General features: G+C 52.7%; 1 protein-coding gene across 6 annotated transcripts in view; it reads left to right on the top strand.

Moving 5' to 3' along the window:
• MICAL2 (microtubule associated monooxygenase, calponin and LIM domain containing 2) overlaps window positions 1–19,331 on the top strand; it is a 141,612-nt gene extending 122,281 nt beyond the window's left edge. For 2 of the 6 annotated variants that reach the window (XM_039240877.1, XM_039240878.1), the window contains 8 exons: window positions 85–186; window positions 1,297–1,422; window positions 6,141–6,203; window positions 10,975–11,082; window positions 12,116–12,302; window positions 13,471–13,559; window positions 15,278–15,380; window positions 18,064–19,328. In XM_039240877.1, the coding sequence (XP_039096808.1) occupies window positions 85–186; window positions 1,297–1,422; window positions 6,141–6,203; window positions 10,975–11,082; window positions 12,116–12,302; window positions 13,471–13,559; window positions 15,278–15,380; window positions 18,064–18,104 (819 nt within the window). In that variant the 3' untranslated portion in view covers window positions 18,105–19,328. Of the gene's footprint in view, window positions 1–84; window positions 187–1,296; window positions 1,423–6,140; window positions 6,204–10,974; window positions 11,083–12,115; window positions 12,303–13,470; window positions 13,560–15,277; window positions 15,381–18,063 lie in introns of all 6 variants that reach the window. The other 4 variants (XM_039240879.1, XM_039240880.1, XM_039240881.1 and 1 more) reach the window with 4 other exon arrangements.
• Window positions 19,332–20,113: the final 782 nt, after the last annotated feature.

Here is a 20,113-nt window from a genome sequence, read left to right as displayed (position 1 = left end):
CCCCCCTGGCCTCTTTCCTGGAGGTCACCCTCACGGTCGCTGTCACTGTCTCTTTTTCTTTCCTCTCTCTCACCTGGCCTGCAGAAGAGGGCTCAGAACTTGGCCAACAGGGAATTTCACAAAAAGAACATTAAGGAGAAGGCGGCTCACCTCGCCTCCATGTTTGGACACGGGGATTTCCCACAGGTAAACAAGGGGCTTTCAGAGCCCCTCCCCACCAGGAATTCAGATGTGGGACGTCCAGCCAAGTGATCGACCATGAGCCTCTGAAGCTTCCTATCTTCCCCCTCCTCCTTTTATGGCGTGAGGAGCTATTGGCTTTGCAAGAATTTTGGATGAGGCATCTAAAGAAGACCCAAATGGGAAAAATGCAAAAATGTGTAGATGAATCCATGACAAAGGGAAAAGCGAGGCAGTAGAGTAGGCAAGCAGAACCGTAGGCCTTTAGATCCGAGAGGGGTCCAAGTAGGCTCTGAGCACCCTAAGAGTCAACACAGAGAAGGAAAGCTGGCCTGGGCAAGAATCACATCATAGTGCCTTTAAAGTGAAAGCAGACCAGTTGCTCATGACATTTTGAAGCACAAAGGAGACCTCTCCCAGTGGCCCCGAGTGGGGAAATCCTGAATGATGGGGCCAACCACAGCCTGTGACCTGTGCTCAGCTTTCCCAAATGGCAGCATCAGCCAAAATGAATGGCTTTGCCTGCGAATGGGAAGCCCAGCCCCCTCCGGGCCAGGTGCTTCTTTCAAAACTTGATGAAAAGAAGAGCGAGGGCTGGCAAGGAGAGGGAAGAGCTGAAAGCGACTTCCACACAGCGCCTGTGTGCAAGGTGCTCCCTGCTTGCCGGCAGCCTGGTCTCTAGAACATAGCCCTTCTGCTGCTTTCACTCCATCTCCTCCAGACCCGTGTCCTCTAGTACTTGGTGGAGTCACCAACAGGGGAGGGATGCTTTGCATCTAGTTCACTTCTGGGTCCCAGGGACCGTCATGCACAGCAGCCCAGGGTGCTCCTTTCCTAAGTCTGCAGCTGCTACGTGACCCCAAGCTCCAGAGCGAGGGCGTCAGGAGTTAGCGCTGGTGTCTGCGGCAGACGGAGCGGTGTGACATGGGCCGACTCGTAGGAGAATGCGGTGTACCCAGGAGCCAGGTGGTCGTGCTGGCCTCCAAAGGCGGAGGCTTCTCTTTTGTCCTGAGACCCAGGCCTGGCTTTCTTCCCCCTCACCTTGACCGTGGAGGCGAGCATTGCCATGCACCCCCCAGGGACCATCACAGCTTCCTCTGTTTCTCTTCTGTGCAGAACAAACTACTTTCTAAAGACCTGTCTCCCGTGCACCCTCCGGCTTCTCCCTCCTGCCTTTCGTCTTCTGATCCTGTTTCTACTGCCTCTCCGTCGACTGTCGACTCTGTTTCTCCTTCCAGAAAGGTAGTTGTCCCGATCCATCAGCTTCTCCCACCCCCTGCATGTTCTGAGATCTTCTCTTCCTCTCCCTGCCCTGGTGCAGACAAACATCCGGGTCTTGCTCAGGCAGCAATGACGGTTTGTAAGGTGCTTTACGACAGTCCTGGATGTGTTTGTTTTTGTGTTGGAGCAAACCACAGAGCAGAACAGGCAGTACACAAAACCCTGTCAAACAGTGCCGTGCACCCAGCAAGCATTAACTGGCACCCACCATATGCCACCACGTGCCAGAGGCTGAATGGGTTCTTTGACTCCAGTTTTGATGATGAACAGCACAGCAGCATAGAAATGAGGAACTTGTTGCATAGGTGATTTCCAGCTTTTGGCTGTTTTTGACCTACCAAAATGGCAGCTTCACACGGCGAACCTACTACTTTTCAAAACTACCCGTTAATTCTGAGGCATAGAAAGGGCAAGTCTATAGGAACCCAGGGAGGGAGAGAAGTGTGGACAGGCTTCACAGAGTAGGCAATATGAGAACTGAGTGTTGAAGGTACATGGAAGGGGAGAAGGGCATTTTATTTTATTTTATTTTATTTTTTAATATTTTTTTTATTTATTTCTAGGAGAGAGAGAGAGACAGCGTGAGCAGGGGAGGGTCAGAGAGAGGGAGACACAGACTCTGAAATAGGCTCCAGGCTCTGAGCTGGCAGTCAGCACAGAGCCCGATGCGGGGCTCGAACCCACGAACCGCGAGATCATGACCTAAGTGAAAGTCGGATGCTTAACCAACTAAGCCACCCAGGTGCCCCGAGAAGGGCATTTTAGAAAGGTCTAGCGTGTGCCGAGGAAGGCAGACAGGGCTTGAGTGAACGGGAAGAGAATTGTGGTATAACTTGCTTTGGGAATAAAAGTATTTATGGGAGTGAGAAGGATGGGGGTGAGAGTCCACTCTCGGTGTGTAGGGGCTTCATTCTGTCCTCGTATAGCCACGGAAGCCACTGCTGTGTGTTCTAGAAGGCTGACTCGGGGAGCAGTGCAGAGGTTGACTTGGAGCGGGGCAGGAGGTGGGGCGCGAACTTGAGGCAGATAATGAAACGCGCCCTTGAACGATTTTTAAATTATGCTGTGGAGCAATTTCTGGTTTCCGCTTGTCCTCCTGTCATCAAGGATACCGAGAACACTACCGGGTGGGGGTGGGAGTGGGGTGGTCTCCGGGGGTGAGGAGCCTGAAAACGGACGTGAAGCCCACTTCTCTAGCCATTGTTCATGAAGGAAGCTTGGCCCCTTCCTCGCAAACCAGTCCGTCTAGCTCCCGCAGGCTCAGCATGGGGTGCGAGGCTGAATGTCCCCCAGCACAGTTACTGCCCCTTTCCTTCCGTGCTGTTGGGCTACACCAGCACCTGCTCTGACCGCAGTGGAAAATACGGAGCTTCTCTTGGTCTGCAGTTGGGAGTCCCACCCCCAGCGACCTCCCACTGCCATGGGGAGCAGAGCGCAGGGAGAGCCTCTAAAAAGGAACAAGGCATATTATCAGCCCCCCACCCCTCCACAGTCCCAATCGTGGGTGTGAAGCACCCCCTGGAAGGGCAGCAAGAGGTGACACGGCGAAACAGAAACCCCTCCAGTTCCACAGAAGATAGCCATGGCCGAGACACCCAGTATCTTGTTGCAGGCCAGCCATTTGTCGGCTGTTTGACCTGAAGTCTCCTGACCTGTCTGGGCTTCCGTATTTTCTCATCAATAAGAGAGTGGTTTCTGGCTCACGTGCTAGTGAGCTCTCTGGGTGGAGACTGGCATTTTTGTCATCACCATCACCAAGGCTGCAGAGGAGAGCCTCCCCTGGTGGGGGTGGGGGAAGGGTACTTGCTGCCGTGGCAGCCATGACAGTATGAGAAAGGGTGAGGGTGCCTGGGCACAAGCAGGCAGTGGCTGGTGCTCCTGGCTGGGCAACCGGGCCTCCACCATGCTTCTCTGCTGCTTAGCCCCTCTTTGGCTAGTCTTGGTCAAGGTCCCCTCTTGTCTCTGATTTTCTTTCATGCTCACGGTGACGTGGCTTGAGGGCAGAGCTGGGACAAGAAAAGCCACCACATGTCCCGAGTTTCCTGACTTGATTTCTAGTAGGTGTTTGATCTTTAGCTGCTGGCGGGGCCACCAGTGTCTAACAGAGGCACTTCTTGTCCATAAGCGTGTCCGCTGTCACATTGTCATCATGCTCTGCTGAAGCCCTCAGCTGCTTCTCCCTTGGGCTCCGCAAGCAGCTTTAAACCAATGTCCCCCATTAAGCAAGCCATTAGTGAACATTCAGCAATTCAACAAACATTTATTAAACAACAGACAGCTCAATGTCAGGCACTTCAGGCTCTTGGGATATGCATCAACGATCTGGAGTTACATTCCTTCCCGGATGAGGCTTGAATTGTTGTAGGTGGAAATAATGGTCAATGATAATACAATATATGCATAAACTATATAACACATCAGAAGACAAGACAGTACATCCTATGGAAAAATTAGAGCAGGTAGCAGGGACCTGGCATGCTGGTGAAGGGTAGTAATTTTAGATGGGGTTGTGGGAGGGTTTTTCCTGGGAAAGAGAATTGAGCAAGAGTAGAGCCACAGACAGGAAAACAAAGGTGCAGAGAGGCGACTGGTACCCAGCACTCCTGACCCTGTCCCAGTGTTCTCTGTACCACAGAGGCCAAGTGTGAATGGAGCCCTTGTCAGAGGCACCAGCGCAGGGGCTGTGACCATGTAGGGCTCCACACCCAGGCACATGGAGAGCTGCAAATAGGGTGGGCTTTGGGATGGCAAATCTCAGGCCCTCTCTTCCCCTCTACAGCTTTATTGCTTATTTCTACCAGGTTGTGGTAGAATAGTCACTCCTATTTTTCTTATTCCATCTCTCTAGCCAGCCTTGACCATCAAGTGATAGCATAATTCAGCTCTTTTTTAAAATGTTTTAATTTTGAGACAGAGAGAGACAGAGCATGAGAGGGGGAGTGGCAGAGAGAGAGGGAGACACAGAATCCGAAGCAGGCTCCAGGCTCTGAGCTGTCAGCACAGAGCCCAATGCGGGGCTCGAACCCACAAACGTGAGATCGTGACCTGAGCCAAAGTCGGAGGCTTAACTGTCTGAGCCACCCAGGCGCCCCTAACTGAGCTTGTTAATTACAGGCTGATGTGCCTGTGATGGTGTGGCTGGCAGTGAGTGGAGAGCTCTTAGAAAGGGTCACCCTGGGACACTGGGCAAGTCACTTATCTCTGTGTGCCTTAGTTTCTCCATTGTAAAAAGGACCTAATTTGGACACAACATTCACAACACCCTCCAGATCTCACTGTGAAGCCATTGTAGACAGGAATGAGTGGTGAATTCCCACTTTCAAGCATTCTTGGAGAGGATATTCCAGTGGCCCTGTACCTACCCCCTGCCACCAATTTCCCTCCCTTTCCTGGGCCCCACCCTACCACTGATTCAACACTGGACTTTGTGCATTAGAATCTGGCAGGGTGATGGCCTCTGAAGAGAAAATTGGCTTCCCCTTAAAGTGAGCGACAACCTGATGACAAACCACTTCATTCAGTCCTGAAGTTGCTCTGGGAGTCTCTCCCCTAGAGAGAGCCTGAGGCCTCAGTACTTCTTTCCAGCAGATTATGGGCTATTCTCATTGCCCAGTGCCCCAAGCTTGCCTCCATTCAAGGAAGCCAGAGGAAGGAAAAGGGACTTGGAAACTGATGGTTACTCCCTGGCAAATTCAAGCAGGCACCATGTCCCTATTCCTGCCCTAGAGCCCTACACTCGAATTTTGAGGATCCAGAGATAATCCCCTCCACCCGGGAGCAGACCTAGTTAAACTCGTATGAGGAACACAGGTTCCCCACAGGGATACAAACTCTGATCACCGGTCCCGAGAGAGATGGGGCCAGGGGTCTGCTTCAGATTCCACTTGCCTGCTCTCTCAGGTGGATGTTTTGCTTTAAGATTGAGTGATGCTGCTGGGAGTTTGGCCTGGATGGTATCACAGGGCATCTTTAGGTCCTCTCATTTAGGATCTAGGTCCTTCCCAGAGTCTTGTCATTTGCCAAGGCTGGTGAGCTCTTGTGGAAACAAGATGGTGGCTGAGTGTTTGTGCCACGGAGCAAGAGGGGACTGTGGTTTAGTCTTCCTGGGTCAGAAGAGCAGTGCACATTACAAAAGGAGCTTTCTCTACATGGGGGCATTTGTCCCAAAACTGGATTTGCAGGGTTTGTTCTAGAGATTTGTACATCAGAGGAATGTTGGCTGGATACTCCATCTTTGTTTCATTTGATACAAGGATAGATCTCAAGGCCGCCCTCAACCTTATTGTCTTTCTCTTTTTTCCTGGGATAAGACTGCCTTTGGAAGTGCACTGTGTGCATCCCAACATGGGGAATTTTAGTTTGCAGAGTGCTTGTGTATTTTAGGGAGGCGGGGTGCTGTAGGGAGGAGAGTATGAGCTTGGAGTCACGCTTGGGTTCAGAGCATCAAGTACCCACTGTGTGACCTTGGATGTGTTGGTGGACCTCTGAGCACTTCAGTTTCCCATCCTACAGAATGGAGGTGATGGCAGCCAGCCCTGAGGGTGACAGGGATAATGCAGTAAACTGGCAAATGTAGCATGCCTGAAGGATCCTGTAAACATACTCTTTCCCCAGCGGAGGCGAATTCCAGAAGAAAGCTCACTTACCTGTAATGCATGTTGATTCCTCTCTTTCTAAAGGCAAAGAAGTCACCTTCAGGTTTCCATTTCCATCCCAGCCACTTAAGAACAGTACGGCCTCAGGTGAGTTAGAGCCTCCCTGAATCTCAGCTGTGCCATCTGCGAAGGGGGATTATGAGACCCACCTCGCAAGGCCGTGAGCATTACACATGGAAGGGCACAGCTCGGTGCCTGGCATCAAGGGATGCAGGTGCAGACGTGGGTGCCTACTGGGAGGTCACAGCCCCAAAGGCCTGCCTGAGTCTCAGCTCTGAGGGTAGAATTTCCGGACCCCTCACAACAAGGTGGTTTTGATCCCTGCCCTCTCTCCCCCTTGCCCTGAGCGTATCCCTGGGCATGCAGACCCACAGCCTGTCCTGTGATAATCCTCATGCAGGGACCCCTCAGAGAAGAATGTTGGCCCACGTATGCCCACAAGACCCTCTCTGGCCCTGCCTGTCAAAACCTCCCCTTCCAGTGAGCCCTCAGCTTGGAGGGCCTGGAAGCTTCCCTCTCACCCTGCCTGAGCCATGTGGGCTTCATGATGCTCACAGCAAGCCAGGTGGTCACAGGGGCCCAGCTCTCTGCGCAGAAGCACAACCCAGACACCTGGTATTCTTGGCTGAGCTCCAGGCCCGAGGTGAGGGGAGAGGGGGTAGGAAGGGGACGTTAGCATTGTTTGGCCACAGGTGGGCCCAGGAACCTGTTTCCTCCTTCATTGAGAGCACATGCCCTATGCCTGGAGTGTGGACATGAGTAAGACACAGTGATGACCTCAGTGAGTGTAAACTGGAAGGGAGATGGAGAGCAGGGCGAGAAAGGCTTGTCATGTTCTGAGCTCAGACTGCCGGGGTTGCCTCAGGAGTGCCTCCTTGTGGGGGTCCTCTGGGGATGGTGCTGGTGACAACAGGTCTGTCACCATGTTTGAATCTGGGTTGACTCATCAAAGAGAATCTGGTGTGCTCACCCTGAGTGGGCTGTATTGGGTTTCCTTGTGCAGAGGGGGATCCCAAGCAACCTAGAGTTTGTCAGAGTGAAGGCCGTCTAAGAAAGGAGAGAAGTTCCAGAACGTGGAAGTATAAAGCCACCCCAAAGGCAGTGCTTTGGACTATCTGACAAGTGCTTCTTGGGAGCCCAGTGCTACGTGAGATGTGGCCCAGATTCTATGGGGACCCTTTGTTGCAGCCCTGCAAGGATGGAGATGATCTTTCCATTTTATAGATGAGGAAGCTGAGGCTCACAGAAGGGAAATGGTGTGTGTGAGATGACTCTAATGTAAAGTGAGATGATGGTCCCTGGAAGTGTCCAGCAATTCCAGCTTGTTCTAATTAATTAACCAAAAAATAATTAGAACTCAAAAGGGGAGAAGGTAGTAAGAAATCCTCCAACTCTTCAAAATTATAAGAATATTGGAGGATACATAAAGGTTTGCAAAAGCAGCCCCACGGCCCTCCACAATGACCAGCTCTTTAAAAACTAGTGACTGGGATGTGATCATTTTGGCTAAGTCTTTTTATTTGGCCAAATTCCCCTGAATTGTAAGCTGTCCTCATGACCAGTCCTCCTCAGGCCTTTCAGCGCGTGAATCTCCTTGTTGAGAACTTCTGGATCTTACTCTAAGGTCAATCCTAGGATGCATTTTCTGGAAGTTTCTCTACAAATTGATCTCTGTTTCTCAGGATCCTGGAGCCTGATAACTCCTTGGCTGGCTAGGGCAGTGCTACTCTAGGTGTGGTCCCTGGGCAGGCACTGGTCTGTGACCCGGTGAGCCCAACAAGTGAGAGTGAGCGTTAGACACCTGTAGTGCAATGTGACATTGCCACACAGCCAAGTGTATGGTCATATATATTTCTAGCAGTTCACTTGTATTATGTCCAGAAATACCAGGTCCCAGTAGATTAGAGATTTTTTTTTTTTTTAAAACCTGGTCATTTACCACTGATAGTTTGAGGAGCAGTGAGTTAGCACAGGTCTGTCTGGTCATGTCCTCAATCTTCTACAGCCAACAAGGTATCCTGTCAACAAGAAACAGAAAAGAACCCGTGATCCCCAGGGCAATATTTGCCTCCACGCCTGTCTTGGGGGGTAAGGTTCAGGGGGCTCCCCTCGCCTCTTGAGATGACTTCTCCGTCACCTATCTCCTTGTGACCTCTCCAGAAAGTCCAGTCCACTTCTTGGTATTGGCCAGTGGTGACTCTGGGTTGGAGACCCAGTACTGCTTTCCTGAAAAGTGCTTTCCTTATTCTTGGGAAAGCCTCTGAAACGGGCTGGCGCTGTGATCGCAAGTGGAAGAAAGAAGCCTTTTCGGCCCAAACCGAAAGACCAGGTTTTGTCTTTATCCTGGATCGCCTTGCCAGGATGGTGCCCTGTCCTGGTAGAAGAACCGAGCAGGCCCATGATGACACAGATGTGTTTGGCGACACCCACCAGCAACCCTACTGCCCTGGGCAGGCTTCCATAATTGCTCCCTAAGTCAGGATTGCACAAAAGTTCAGCAGCACAAAGTGCCTATTAGCTAAGTGGTTAATAAGGTCCCATTAGAGACTTGTATTTAAGCCTCGGAAAGTGCACTCTCAGTCTCTGCTAACTCAAGGGAGGCAATAATTGCACATGGGTATCACGGCCTCACCGTGGAGTCTTTCTGGGAGAGTGCTTCAGAGCCAGTTCACACACTGGGCCACTGGAGAGATTCCCACAAGGGCAGTGTGGGCAGGCTGGTAAATCTGACCTCCTCTGTCTTCCCTCCCCTCTTCGTTTTGATATAAACCCAAGAAGTCATTGGTCGTCTATAGCTTTTGTCCGAGTGGCCTGTGTTGGGAGTTCCCAGTGAGGGATGGAACAACAGACATTCAACGGCCTGTTGTCCTGAGCCAGTGCACCTGAAGCTTTCTTGGAAACAAGAGCCAAGTTCCTTGGCATTTGCGAAATCCTGGAAATGGCAGAAAGTGTGCTTGGAAGCAGAATCCTGATCTCTCCCGGGCTGGGCCAGCTTGGCGGGGGGGGGGGGGGGGGGGGGGGGGGGGGGGGGGGGGGGGGGGGGTTGGGGGGTGAAATGGTAGGTGGCCTGGAAGCTGCTGCTACTGGGAAGGAACAGGCTTTGTAAAGCCTGGAAGGGCCCCGTCTGTCTGAGGAGTGAGGTCAGACACCCTACCTCGCAGGCCCACGGCCATATTCCCTACAACCCCGAGACCCCACAACGTGTCGGAGCGACTGTTCCAAAGTGGCTGTCAGTGTTAGGGCTTCCTTGATGCGAAAGGGAGCAGGCGCCCCCAGAGTGTCATCACCCTCCTCCGCCTGCTCGGCACCCTTCCCTCTTCTTCCTCGTGTAGAGGCTGTGCTCTTGCAGGAGTCCGATGAGTGGGCCAAAGGCTCTGAGGATGAGCTCTGTTACCTGGACGCGGGGAACTGCTGCCATTCGCCCATTTGCTTTGTTTTTCCCGGAATTTCCTGCCTCACATCTGAGGCTTGCATAGCAGATTGGATGTGGCCTCCCAGGGGTGGTCCTGGGTTTGGACTGAGGGCATTCCTTCAGCGGCACATGTATTATTATTGTTGCAATGACTGTCAACCTGTACCACTCGCAGAAGCTGGAGGCAGAGGCTGGGGAGGGTCTGGAGCCTGCTTCCCTCCGGAATCCTGGGATCGCAAACAGTGTTTACAGAACCCCTTGGTGTTTGCCTCCCTGAAGAGGAGACTGTGGTCTTCCCAGGGTGACCTTTGATAGCCGATGGGAAAGGGGGAGCGGGCTGGGATTTACTGGAGGGTGTCTGTGCGATTATGCCCCGTCTGCGCGGGCTGTCCGCCCCACCCCTGCCCAGCTCCAAGACACATCGATGGGGGCCCAGGCCTTCACGGGTGGGCGTGGCCATCTTGCCACCCAGAGCACAGGTACCCAAGCCCTGCCAGGCAGTGATGCCAGGGCCCCCATGGAGCTGCTTGCTAGCACCTGCCTGGGGCCTCTGGGCCCTGCTGTCTGGAGCCCACAGTCCAGTACCCATCTTAATGCCTCCTCACTCCTGTTTGTCACTGCTCTGCAGGCCTAGGGAGACTCGGGTCAGACGCCATCATTGTTCCCTAGGGATGTGGAGGCTGCAGGGCAGGCTGGGCCCGGGAAGCAGGGAAGGAGGAGTCTGACTCATCTAGCTCATCCTGGCTCAGCCCTAAAAGCACCAGGCACTTGGACACGCATTCTCTCCCTCAGTTCTTACCTGACGTCCCTGAGGCAGACACCATGTCCCCCATTTTACTAAATAAAGAAACTGAGCTCAGAAGTTGAGACTTTGGTGCCCAGTCTCAGAACTGGCTCATGGTGGAGTTGGGGACTTCACGCTTCCTCTCGGTGTGGTCTGTCCAAAGAGGGATGGTCTCTGGGGAAGGGCGGCTGCCGTCCCGCTCTCTGTCTGAGGTCGTGGTTCCTTAGTGCGTGAGGGCACCAGGCTAGCGGTCAGGAGACCTGGGAAGAGTTCTGAATCCGGCATGTATTTGCTCTGTGACCTGGGATAGACACCCCCCCCCCCCCCCCCCCCCCCCCCCCCCGCCGCCCAGGTATTCATTTACCCCATCTGGGAACGAAGAAGCCTGATGAATCCTGAAGGCCTTGTACCTCTGCATGGAGGTAGTGCCATGAGGCACCCGGCTCCCCTGGGCCACGGGGCTCCACTTCTGTGCTTCTCTCCATCTCCAGAGTGCCCGCTGCCCCCTCTAGGCAGCTGGTTTCGCCTCTCCTGGGATGTTGGGTGCTGTTTGCATGCGGGTGTGGAGCCCTGTCCCACATCCAGCCTGTTCGTGCTTTCCTTCTCAGTGCTAACTGGCCTCTACCTTTGTCTCTGTCTCCTCTACCTCTGCTCTTGGGTAGCTGACGGTAGGGAAAGTGTCCAGCGGAATAGGGGCTGCAGCTGAAGTCCTGATCAATCTGTACATGAATGATCACAGACCTAAGACCCAGGCCACCTCTCCAGACCTGGTAAGGATGCGCACCCCTCAGCCTTCACCCGCAGACACCAGCTCTGACCTCCCAGAGAGGATGGCCTGGCCCACCCACTGAGGCCTCCTTCTTGTGGACAGGAGGTCCGGCAATGGGCTGGATCGGAGCCAAGGTTAGAGGGGGCTGCGTTTTCTGACAGACAGACCTCACTCGGCTCCCCAAGGCGTCATTGCACAAGGCCGAGCTTCTCCCCTGCCGTCCAGGGCTCTGGAGAGCTCCGTGAAAAGGCCAGGCAGGCCAGCCGTGTAGCCAGGCACCCCTTACCATCAGTGTTTGGCATCCAGTCTGAGTAGTCCTTTTGCACTGGACTGAGCATCCAGTAATGGAAAAACCCTCTTCCCTTTGAATTCTCCCTTCTCCAAACAAGGCTGCCTGCCGCCATCACCAGCCATTGGACCGGACAGTTCTGATTTCCTTTGGGTGCATCGCCCTGGAATCCAGACCCCCCCAGGGGCACCACTGTTTGGCCTGCCTCCTCCTCCCTTGAATTTAGGGATTTAACTGGCAGCCTAGGAGCTAAAGAACACAGCCTCTCCCTTCCCTGAGAACAGTTCTGACGCCACAGACTTTCCTTGCCTGACCTAAGTCACTGCAGGAGGACAAGAATGTGGAAAACATTCCTTCAGGGACCTCTCTCCAGACCCGGGCAGCCCTTAACCCCCAGGACAGATTCCTGGAGACCGCATCACCGGGCAGGCATGTTTGTGAGCGATGGCTGCTCCCGCCCCAAAACCAGAGCAGCCAACCTTGGGAGGAGCCCCTCCTGGGCCCCCCGTGTTGCCGGCTGGCCGGCCTGGGAGCAGAACTGACAACAGCCCCTGGAGTCGAGCTCCATGTTGGGAGCACTTCTTCCCCCACCTCACCCTTTGCTACAGAAACATGAGCCGCAGACAGGAGCCCATGAGGTCCCCGCGGTTGAGGTCGGCCTTTCCAAGAACCTCGGCCTCACGTTGCAAGACGTGGTGCCAGTTCTAACGCACAGCGCTTCTCCCCCGCTGCCCTGTGACCCCAGGAATCGATGCGGAAGGCGTTTCCCCTGAACCTGGGTGGCAGCGACACCTGTTACTTCTGTAAGAAGCGCGTGTATGTGATGGAGCGGCTGAGCGCAGAGGGCCACTTCTTCCACCGTGAGTGTTTCCGCTGCAGCGTCTGTGCTTCTACCCTGCGCCTGGCTGCCTACGCCTTCGACAGCGATGAAGGTAACTCCCAGGGGCCAGGGATGGCACTGCCCTACGACCTGGGCTGCTGTGCTCTGGGGACCCCGGGACGCCCAGCACGTGTCAGGGAATGGGGTGTCCTCAGGAGCGCTGTTGAGAGAGCTGTGAGATCCCGCCTGCTAGAGAGACAAGTCCCCTATGAGCAGGCTGGGGAGGCCCTGAGCACCTGTCACGTACCAGCCCCAGGTGGCACCCACTGGGTGCCCAGTGCTTTACATACACGTTCCCAGCTAATCTCACTGCCTTCCATTGCCCCGTGTGGTTGAGAAAATCAAACCTGGTAACCTAGTAACGTGCTCAGCACTGCACCTGGCTTGTGGCAAGGGTCCAATAAATGATGGCATATTAATGCTGTGATTTATATAGTATGTATTACAGAAGTAATCTTAATAGCAACTCCCTTCTGCAAAGGCACCTGCCAGAATACCATTTACTAGCCGTATAACCTTGGAATTTAGAAATCCGGTTGCCTCTGGGTCCCTCAGTCACTTCATCCATAAAATGAGGATAATAATAGTTCTTAGCTTATAAGGTTGCAAGGTGGTTCACATGAGTTCATTCATGGGAAGCGTTCAGAATAGTGTCTGATATATTCAGAGTCCTGGGGAAGTTTTCCCTGTTGTTACCATCATTACTGTCCCTATTACTATGGCAAACAAAGCAGCTTTTCTGGAAGGTGCCCAATGGTCCTGGGCTGTGGCCAGTGACCCAGTATGCCTCACCTGGGTCTTTTCCTCCCCATCACTGCCGCCATCTGCTCCAAGCCATTCCCACCCCCAGGGGTCCCAGGAAGGACCAGGAACTGGAAACAGTACCGATATTCAAAGCTGTCCATTTTGGAGTCTTGCAACCAGCCGTGGGAGAGGACTTGGCCTCAGTTTGGTCTGGAAGTATCTGAGGGTTGTAGCCGCCTCCCCAGCATCCCCGCACCCCTCCTCCCATGGCTACAGCCTGCCTCCGAGGCCGCACAGGGTCCTGTATCCTCATCTTAGTGCTGCTGCTTTAAGACAAGTGACAGAAACCATTTCCCAAGTTTAAGGTTCCCTGGGCTTGCTCCCATTATTGGTGTTTTCTGACCTTGGCTCATATCTGCCGCAGCTCTCATTTACAGGAGAACACCTGTGTGTGCGTGTGTGTGCTTCTTTGACAGGCAAGTTTTTCTGCAAGCCTCATTTCATTCACTGTAAAACCAGCACCCAGCAAAGGAAGAGACGGGCAGAGCTGAAGCAACAAAGACAGGTATGTTTTGTCCTGACAGCGCTGGTGAAACAGGACAGGCCCCTGGACAGGAGCTCATTCACAAGGATTCTTCCAAGTTAGGCCAGTGTTTCTGGCTTTGGAGGAATTGAGACCCACAGGGAAACACGAGAGTCTTGCTGTGCGGTGCGGAGGGTCCCTCTGTCTTTAGCCTGTCAATAGGCCTCTGGGTTTACCCCATTCTAGAGGCCAGCTCCCAGGTGAGCGGTGGTGCCAGCTTCTTCTGAGAAAATTGGAAGAGCTTTCCCAGGTACCGGGCTGGGACTATTTGCCCAGCCATGAGAAGACTCCAGGATCCCCCCAACCTCCACCTGGGTCCCTCGGGACCTCAGAGTGTTATATGCAGGGATACCTACCTTTCCCAAGTTTCTTCCCTAGGCTCTTGGATGTTCGCAAAATGATAGCCTGCTACGTGTTTGGACAGTTTGTGATAGCGCCCCCTCTGGCAGCTCTTAGCAAATACCTTCTCTACTGCCTGATTCACCACCCACCCCCTCCAGGACCCACACCTTACAGCCTTGTTCCGGTTACATAAGTAATGTAGGCTCGGTGTAGAAAAATGGGGAAATAAATGAAAGTATGTAGAAAAGGAAAATTAAATCATCCATCACCACCTTATCCTGAGAAACCCATAACTAACATTTTGTGACGTTTCCTTCCAGACTTTTCCCTCTGTGAATGTATTTTAACCTAGCTGGAATTCTATCACTGTACTTTTACGTCCTTCTATCTATATACTAGCAGTATATTGAGAGTCATTCCCCAAACACAACATTTTTCTGAAGCCTCATTCTGGATGCCTGTAAAAGATGGTTGATAATTTATTTAACAAGTCCCCTGTCATTGGAGGTTTATCCTCTGTCATATTTTTACCTTATAAATATTTTTACAACAAGCATCTTTGTATGCATGTCTTTGTCCCTATTTCAAATCATTTACTTACAACAGATCATGACAAATAGGATTTGTGAGTCAAAGGATATGTGTGCATTTTTTTTAACATTTATTTTTGAGAGAGAAACCGAGTACGAGTGGGGAGGGCTAGAGAGAGAGGGAGACACAGAAGCAGGCTCCAGGCTCTGAGCTGTCAGCACAGAGCCTGATGTGGGGCTTGAACTCACAAGCTGTGAGATCATGACCTGAGCCAAAGTCAGATGCTTAACCGACTGAACCACCCAGGCGCTCCAACATTTTTTTTTTTTTTTTTTTAAAGAACATGTGTTTTAAGGCACCTGGGTGGGTGGCTCAGTCAGTTAAGCGACTGACTCTTGATTTCAACTCAGGTCATGATTTCATGGTTCGTGAGATGGAGCCCCAAGTCTGGCTCTGCGCTGACAGTGCAGATTCTGCTTGGGATTCTCTCCTCCCTCTCTTTTTGCCCTTCCCTCGCTTGATCTCTCTCTCTCTCTCTCTCTCTCTCAAAATAAATAAACTTTTCAAAAATAAAGGAAGGACATGTGTGTTTTGAAGGACTGTGAACCCCTTGGTGCCCTCGGGCCCAGGAAAGCAGTGCCCAGATGCAGCCCCCCCCCCCCCCCGCAGTGCGTAGGGGCTGAGGTTATTTGAGGAAGGGGGGATGCTGGTTGCCAAATGCAGGGTCTGCCATCGTCAGTTTGTGTTGGCTCTCTCCGTCTGCTTCATGGGAGGGATCCTCGGTGAGAATGAAGGACTGAATGCCTTCCCTTTGCTCCCTCTCTCAGGAGGAGGGAACGTGGAAAGAGCAAGAGGCCCCTCGGCGGGACACTCCCGTGGAAAGTTCTTGCGCGGCAGCGGCCATTGGCACGCCTGAAGGCAGCCCTCCAGGTATCACCAATTCCTTCTTTAGGAAGGCGCTAAGCTGGCCCCTCAGGCTGCCGTGGGGCCTGCTTCACATTCCCCAGAGGCTGGTTAACTGGATTCGGGGACTCCTGCGTGCGGCCGGCCTTCATTTCAGGGACAATGCGTACAACTACTGCTACACTTATGAGCTCCTGAGCGTCGGGCTGCCGCTCCTCTGGGTGCTCTCCGAGGTCCTGGCTTCCATGTACCGGGAGTCTGAGGAGTCCCTGGAGACCATCCGCACCTGGGTGCTCAGATGCCTCCCGGTCAAGCTCCACTGAAATGCCAACCACCCCCGAAGTGCCCCCAACATGTCCACCTTAGGCGGCAGTGTGTCTGCAGTTAGCAAGGCTCTGGCCAGGAAGCCTAGCGTTCCTTAATAACCAGTTCACTCACAGCCAAAGGGTTTCCCGCCGGCCACCTGCGCCTGACTCTGTCCAGGCGAGCATCTGCTCCTTGGCGCTGGGGCCAGCACGACATGAAGGATGTTTTTTATAGCTTTGTACTTATTTTATACCAAAGCGAGCCATATTTCTAGGTTTACATTTCAATTTTTAACTTTTAATAAGCCAAGAGAAAGCATTTTTTTCTACGAGTGTCAAGTTTTCTAACCACGGTTTGAAGTTTTTAGCTGGTGTTATGAAACCTTTTCTACCTTGCAGTCAACTGTTGTAGTCACTGCCTGCAGCATTAACAATTTGGGCTTGTATGGACGCAGAAGTGAGTATGCTGCCTCCTGGCCAGTGCTTTTAGATGTACGTCCCCTAATGCCACTTAGCAACAGGGGACAGTGTTTTGCAACATGAAAGCATAATCAGTTTAGAAGAAAGGAGTAGATCGGAGTGGAATTGAGCCTGCAGCCTACAAAAGCACATGGCAGTATGTTGTTGGCTGTTATCTGTCCTCCCAGAGGGAGAGAAAGTGGTTTCTTGCTCCCTTGTTTTGATGTACAATAGTAGCTGAAGGGTTTTTCCCTTCCTACCAAATCACAGGCAAATGCTCTAGAGCCCTGGGGTTCCAAGCAGATGGCGACAAACTTCCATCGTCCCTTCCCCCTTGCGAGCACTGCATGGAAGCCCCTTGGCCCCCTCACCTTGGAGAGCTCCATCAAGCTGGTGCAGTGCCGAAAAGGAGCTGTGTCAGCTGGTGGCATTGATGCCTGGGGTCATGACCCCTGGGACTCCCTATCAGGTCCTCAGCCCAGGCTGCTGACTGAGCCAAGGCCACTCAGGGTCCATGATGGTCAGGCCGAGAGATGAATCTGCCCTCTCCTATCAGGTCCTTTGGGACTGAGGGCATTTGTTAGCACCTCAGGGTATTACTTCTGGGACACATGACCTGCCCCGTGAGCGTGACTTACAGACATCCTGGATGTTTAGCCTTTTGGCCGCAGTGCCTATTTGGTCAAAACAGCCAGAAACATTTGTGTCCACACTGTCCTAGCATAGGGATGTGTCTGACCTCCTGTACCTTGACTGGCAGGGAGGCTGGGAGTGGAAGCTGTTTGTTGACTGATACAAAGGAGATCAGCCCTATTAAGGGCAAAAACAGGCATTGAGCCTACCTGTGGTCTTCTCTCTGGGCTTCTGGAGAAGGTCCCCATTCCCCCCACTCCATTCTACCTGGACATGACTGCCGTGGGGTCTAGCTGAACAATGGAGGGCTGCTGGGGAGAAGCCTACCAGTGTGCTCAGAATATGTAGATTTGCCAGGCCAGAGGTGGCTCTGTGCCCTTGTCACACTACAGATCTCCTCTCGATGAAGTCAGGATGGAACCTATCGTGGGTTAGGAGACAGGGCTCTTGGGTGCTTTGAGATGACAGGTTTCTATATGGCAGGAAGAAGGGGAGAGGCATTTCTACAAACACTTCCTTGAAGTCGTTGGAGAAAACAGGGGCACAGCTGCGGCCAAGTCCCTGGGCACTGGCACCTCTGTCCTTGTGGGAAATGTTCTCAGTCTGATGACTTGTGTTTTTCCAAATTTCTGCTGGGATTTTAATAGCGTGGTGGGAGGAACTTATGCTTCATTCTTTGTTTGATACTAAAAGGAAATTCTTGAGGTCGTGGTGTGAACACATGCACAGCCATGTCATTGCTATGGTCTCTGGCTCCGGGTGGGCTGAGATGCTTTGTGGAATGCTCCATGAAGCCAGAGTTAGCATCTCTGAGAATGTCATTTACAGCCATAAAGGGACTGGTTTGAATTATTCTGGTGAGACAGGGTGTGCCTGTCAGAAGCCCGAGATGTTTGTATGTTCTGAGGCTCTGAACCTTCCTGGTGGGCGGCACTGAGACCCATGGTGGATCCCAGGAGGCGCATGCCTCTTGGCCTCCACAGCGTATTCGAGAATGAGTGTGACACACTGGGGTAAAATTGGGGCAAATTGATATGGGGGACACGGGGGTCCTGAGGATGTGCGTAGCCTCGAGTGGAAAGCTCAGGGGCAAGCTACACAGATCCTCTCTGGCAGAGAAAGAGGTAGTCCCTACCAGAAAGGTTCATCTTTCCTAAGCAAGCAACGATTTGTTTGGGGAAGTCGCCCTTTTATTAGTGGTTGCCTCGTCTTCAACTCCTGTGCCTTTCATGTTATCAGCCTTCTTCCTTTGTCCTCCAGACTAAATTCTCTTTTCTGTCTCTCTCTTTCCAACCTTACACTGTGGCCGTCAGTTCGTTTCAGCCTTCCAGTGCTACACCCACTTCTTGGCTGACACACTTCTGCTCTGAGGTGACTTGTTTTCTTGCCGATTTTCAGAGAGTGGTACTAATGCCTGACCCGCTTTCCACGCCCCGTCCTCCCCTCCGTGGTCCTGGTCGCGCTAACTGTGAACGTCTTGCATACTAATGGACTCATTCCATGGCATGGTGGGGTAACAGCATGGGGTGGTGCTCCGCTCGGAAGCCATTTTTCATTCTATTCACCTCTGAGCCGGCTGCCCGGTCTATACCAGGTGCAAACCCTGCCTCCCTCTGGCTCCCTGTGCGGCCTGCAGGCGTGTCTTTCCCATTGTGAAGCCACTTACCTTCCTGGGACAGTGAGCCCAACTGTGACACCATGCAGCAGAGAGGGCTCTTCACCTTTGAAAAGAACTCTCCTATCTAGCAGTCTCTGAAAAAATACATGCATACGAGCGTCTTAAACTGATTCTAGTATAAAGAGTATTGATCAAAACCACAGGTAACTCTTCTTGGAAGGATTTAGAAAAAAAAAAAGAAAAAAAGCTCCCAGGCTTCATCACAAGCTTTCCTAGCCAATCCTGTCCCTGCTGCAGCCTACGCTTTAGACACAAGGGCTTTGCGGCGGCTTCTCAGTAAGAGGAGCTTACTTTTACTCAGTCCTTGGCTCCTAAAGCTGCAGATGATGCAGAAGCTTCGATTAGAGCAGTCATTGTCGCAGGCCAGGGGTGGCTTTGAGAAATGACCCCGTTCAGCCGCAGTCTGACGCAGCCCATATCAGTGCACCCATGGCACATTTTCCCTGCCGGCTCGGAGCGCTTTTAAAGAGAAACACCGTGCCAAGTACGGTGGAGCTGTTGTTGGCCAGACCTCCGGGTCTCAGGCTGCAGGTGGTGTCTGTCCTGCACGCAGCCCCCGGCCATGCTGAACTCCCGGCCTGTCTGCACAGCCCCGCATGCCACGTTGCTCACTGCCTTGCTGCAGACTGCAGCCAGTATGAAGTCATTGCTCTTGTCTTGTCTTCTCTTGCAGAGTCTCCCTCCCTTTATAAAATGTCAACCACAGAGGGCCCTCCTTCCCTCTCAGTCTTCTCTTTAGCTAGCCTCCCCCCCCCCATCTCATCGCAACGCATGTTTGTGACCTTTGGTAGTCATTTACAGTGCCCCACGGAACCCTGTATTTTGCACACAGCAAACATTGTTTAGCTTTATTTATGGTATTTGTTGCTGTACATGAAAATAAATATGGTTCTTTATAAAGCTCATTGTTTCCTCTCTTCTTTGCCATGGAAGGCTGCTCCCGCCTCAAACACAGGGGCTGGTTTAGGGGGATCCGTTCCCTAAACCGCTGGCGGGACCTGCATTTGTGGTGACGGGGGACTGTCTGGGGCTGCGCTGGGCCTGCTCAAAGGAAATATTACCCAGGGGTAATATTTGGAACATGTCACCAGTGCTCCTGGGCCAGGCTTTGGGGTCTCTTTTCTTGAAAACTGATGGGACTTTTCTGTGCAGATGCTGGGCACAGCTGGGTGAGGGTCCGTGTCATGCCAGCTGTTAGAAACAGACTGTCTTGACAGCTCTTTGCACCTCTGTCCCCCCATCCAAACCATGCACCTGTAGGAGAGCTTTCCTTAGGAACCTTTCTGTAACTGAGGCTCCTGTGGAACAAAGGTCACTCTTGCAAGTCTTACGCTGGTCCAGCTGAACGAGAGGTGAAAGGTAAGAAGGAAGGACCAGACATCTGGTTCAGAGCAGCAGAGAACATGGCAGGGGTGCTTGTCCAGATAGAGATCCATCCGTGATCCCGAGAGACCTCCCCTGCCCCCAAAGGCTCAGTTCACTCAGTGTCTTAGGCTGCAAAGCTCTCCCTGCAGAACATTCCGAGGACAGAACCCACGGCAGGCTCTGACCCGAGTCCAGGCTGGCCTCCCCTTCAGGATTCAGAGTCTCACTTGGCTAGTCTGGATAGCACCAGGCAAGTCTGGTTCTCAACCTCCCGAGGTTGGGATGCCTGCCATCGCCATCTCCATCGCCCGTCTGGATGT

This window comes from Hyaena hyaena, unplaced genomic scaffold (assembly GCF_003009895.1).
Source record: "Hyaena hyaena isolate Hyena2069 unplaced genomic scaffold, ASM300989v1 scaffold_183, whole genome shotgun sequence".
Taxonomy (NCBI): domain Eukaryota; kingdom Metazoa; phylum Chordata; class Mammalia; order Carnivora; family Hyaenidae; genus Hyaena; species Hyaena hyaena.
The sequence above is the reverse complement of the archived record's forward strand: the minus strand, read 5'-3'. Positions and strand labels throughout refer to the sequence as shown.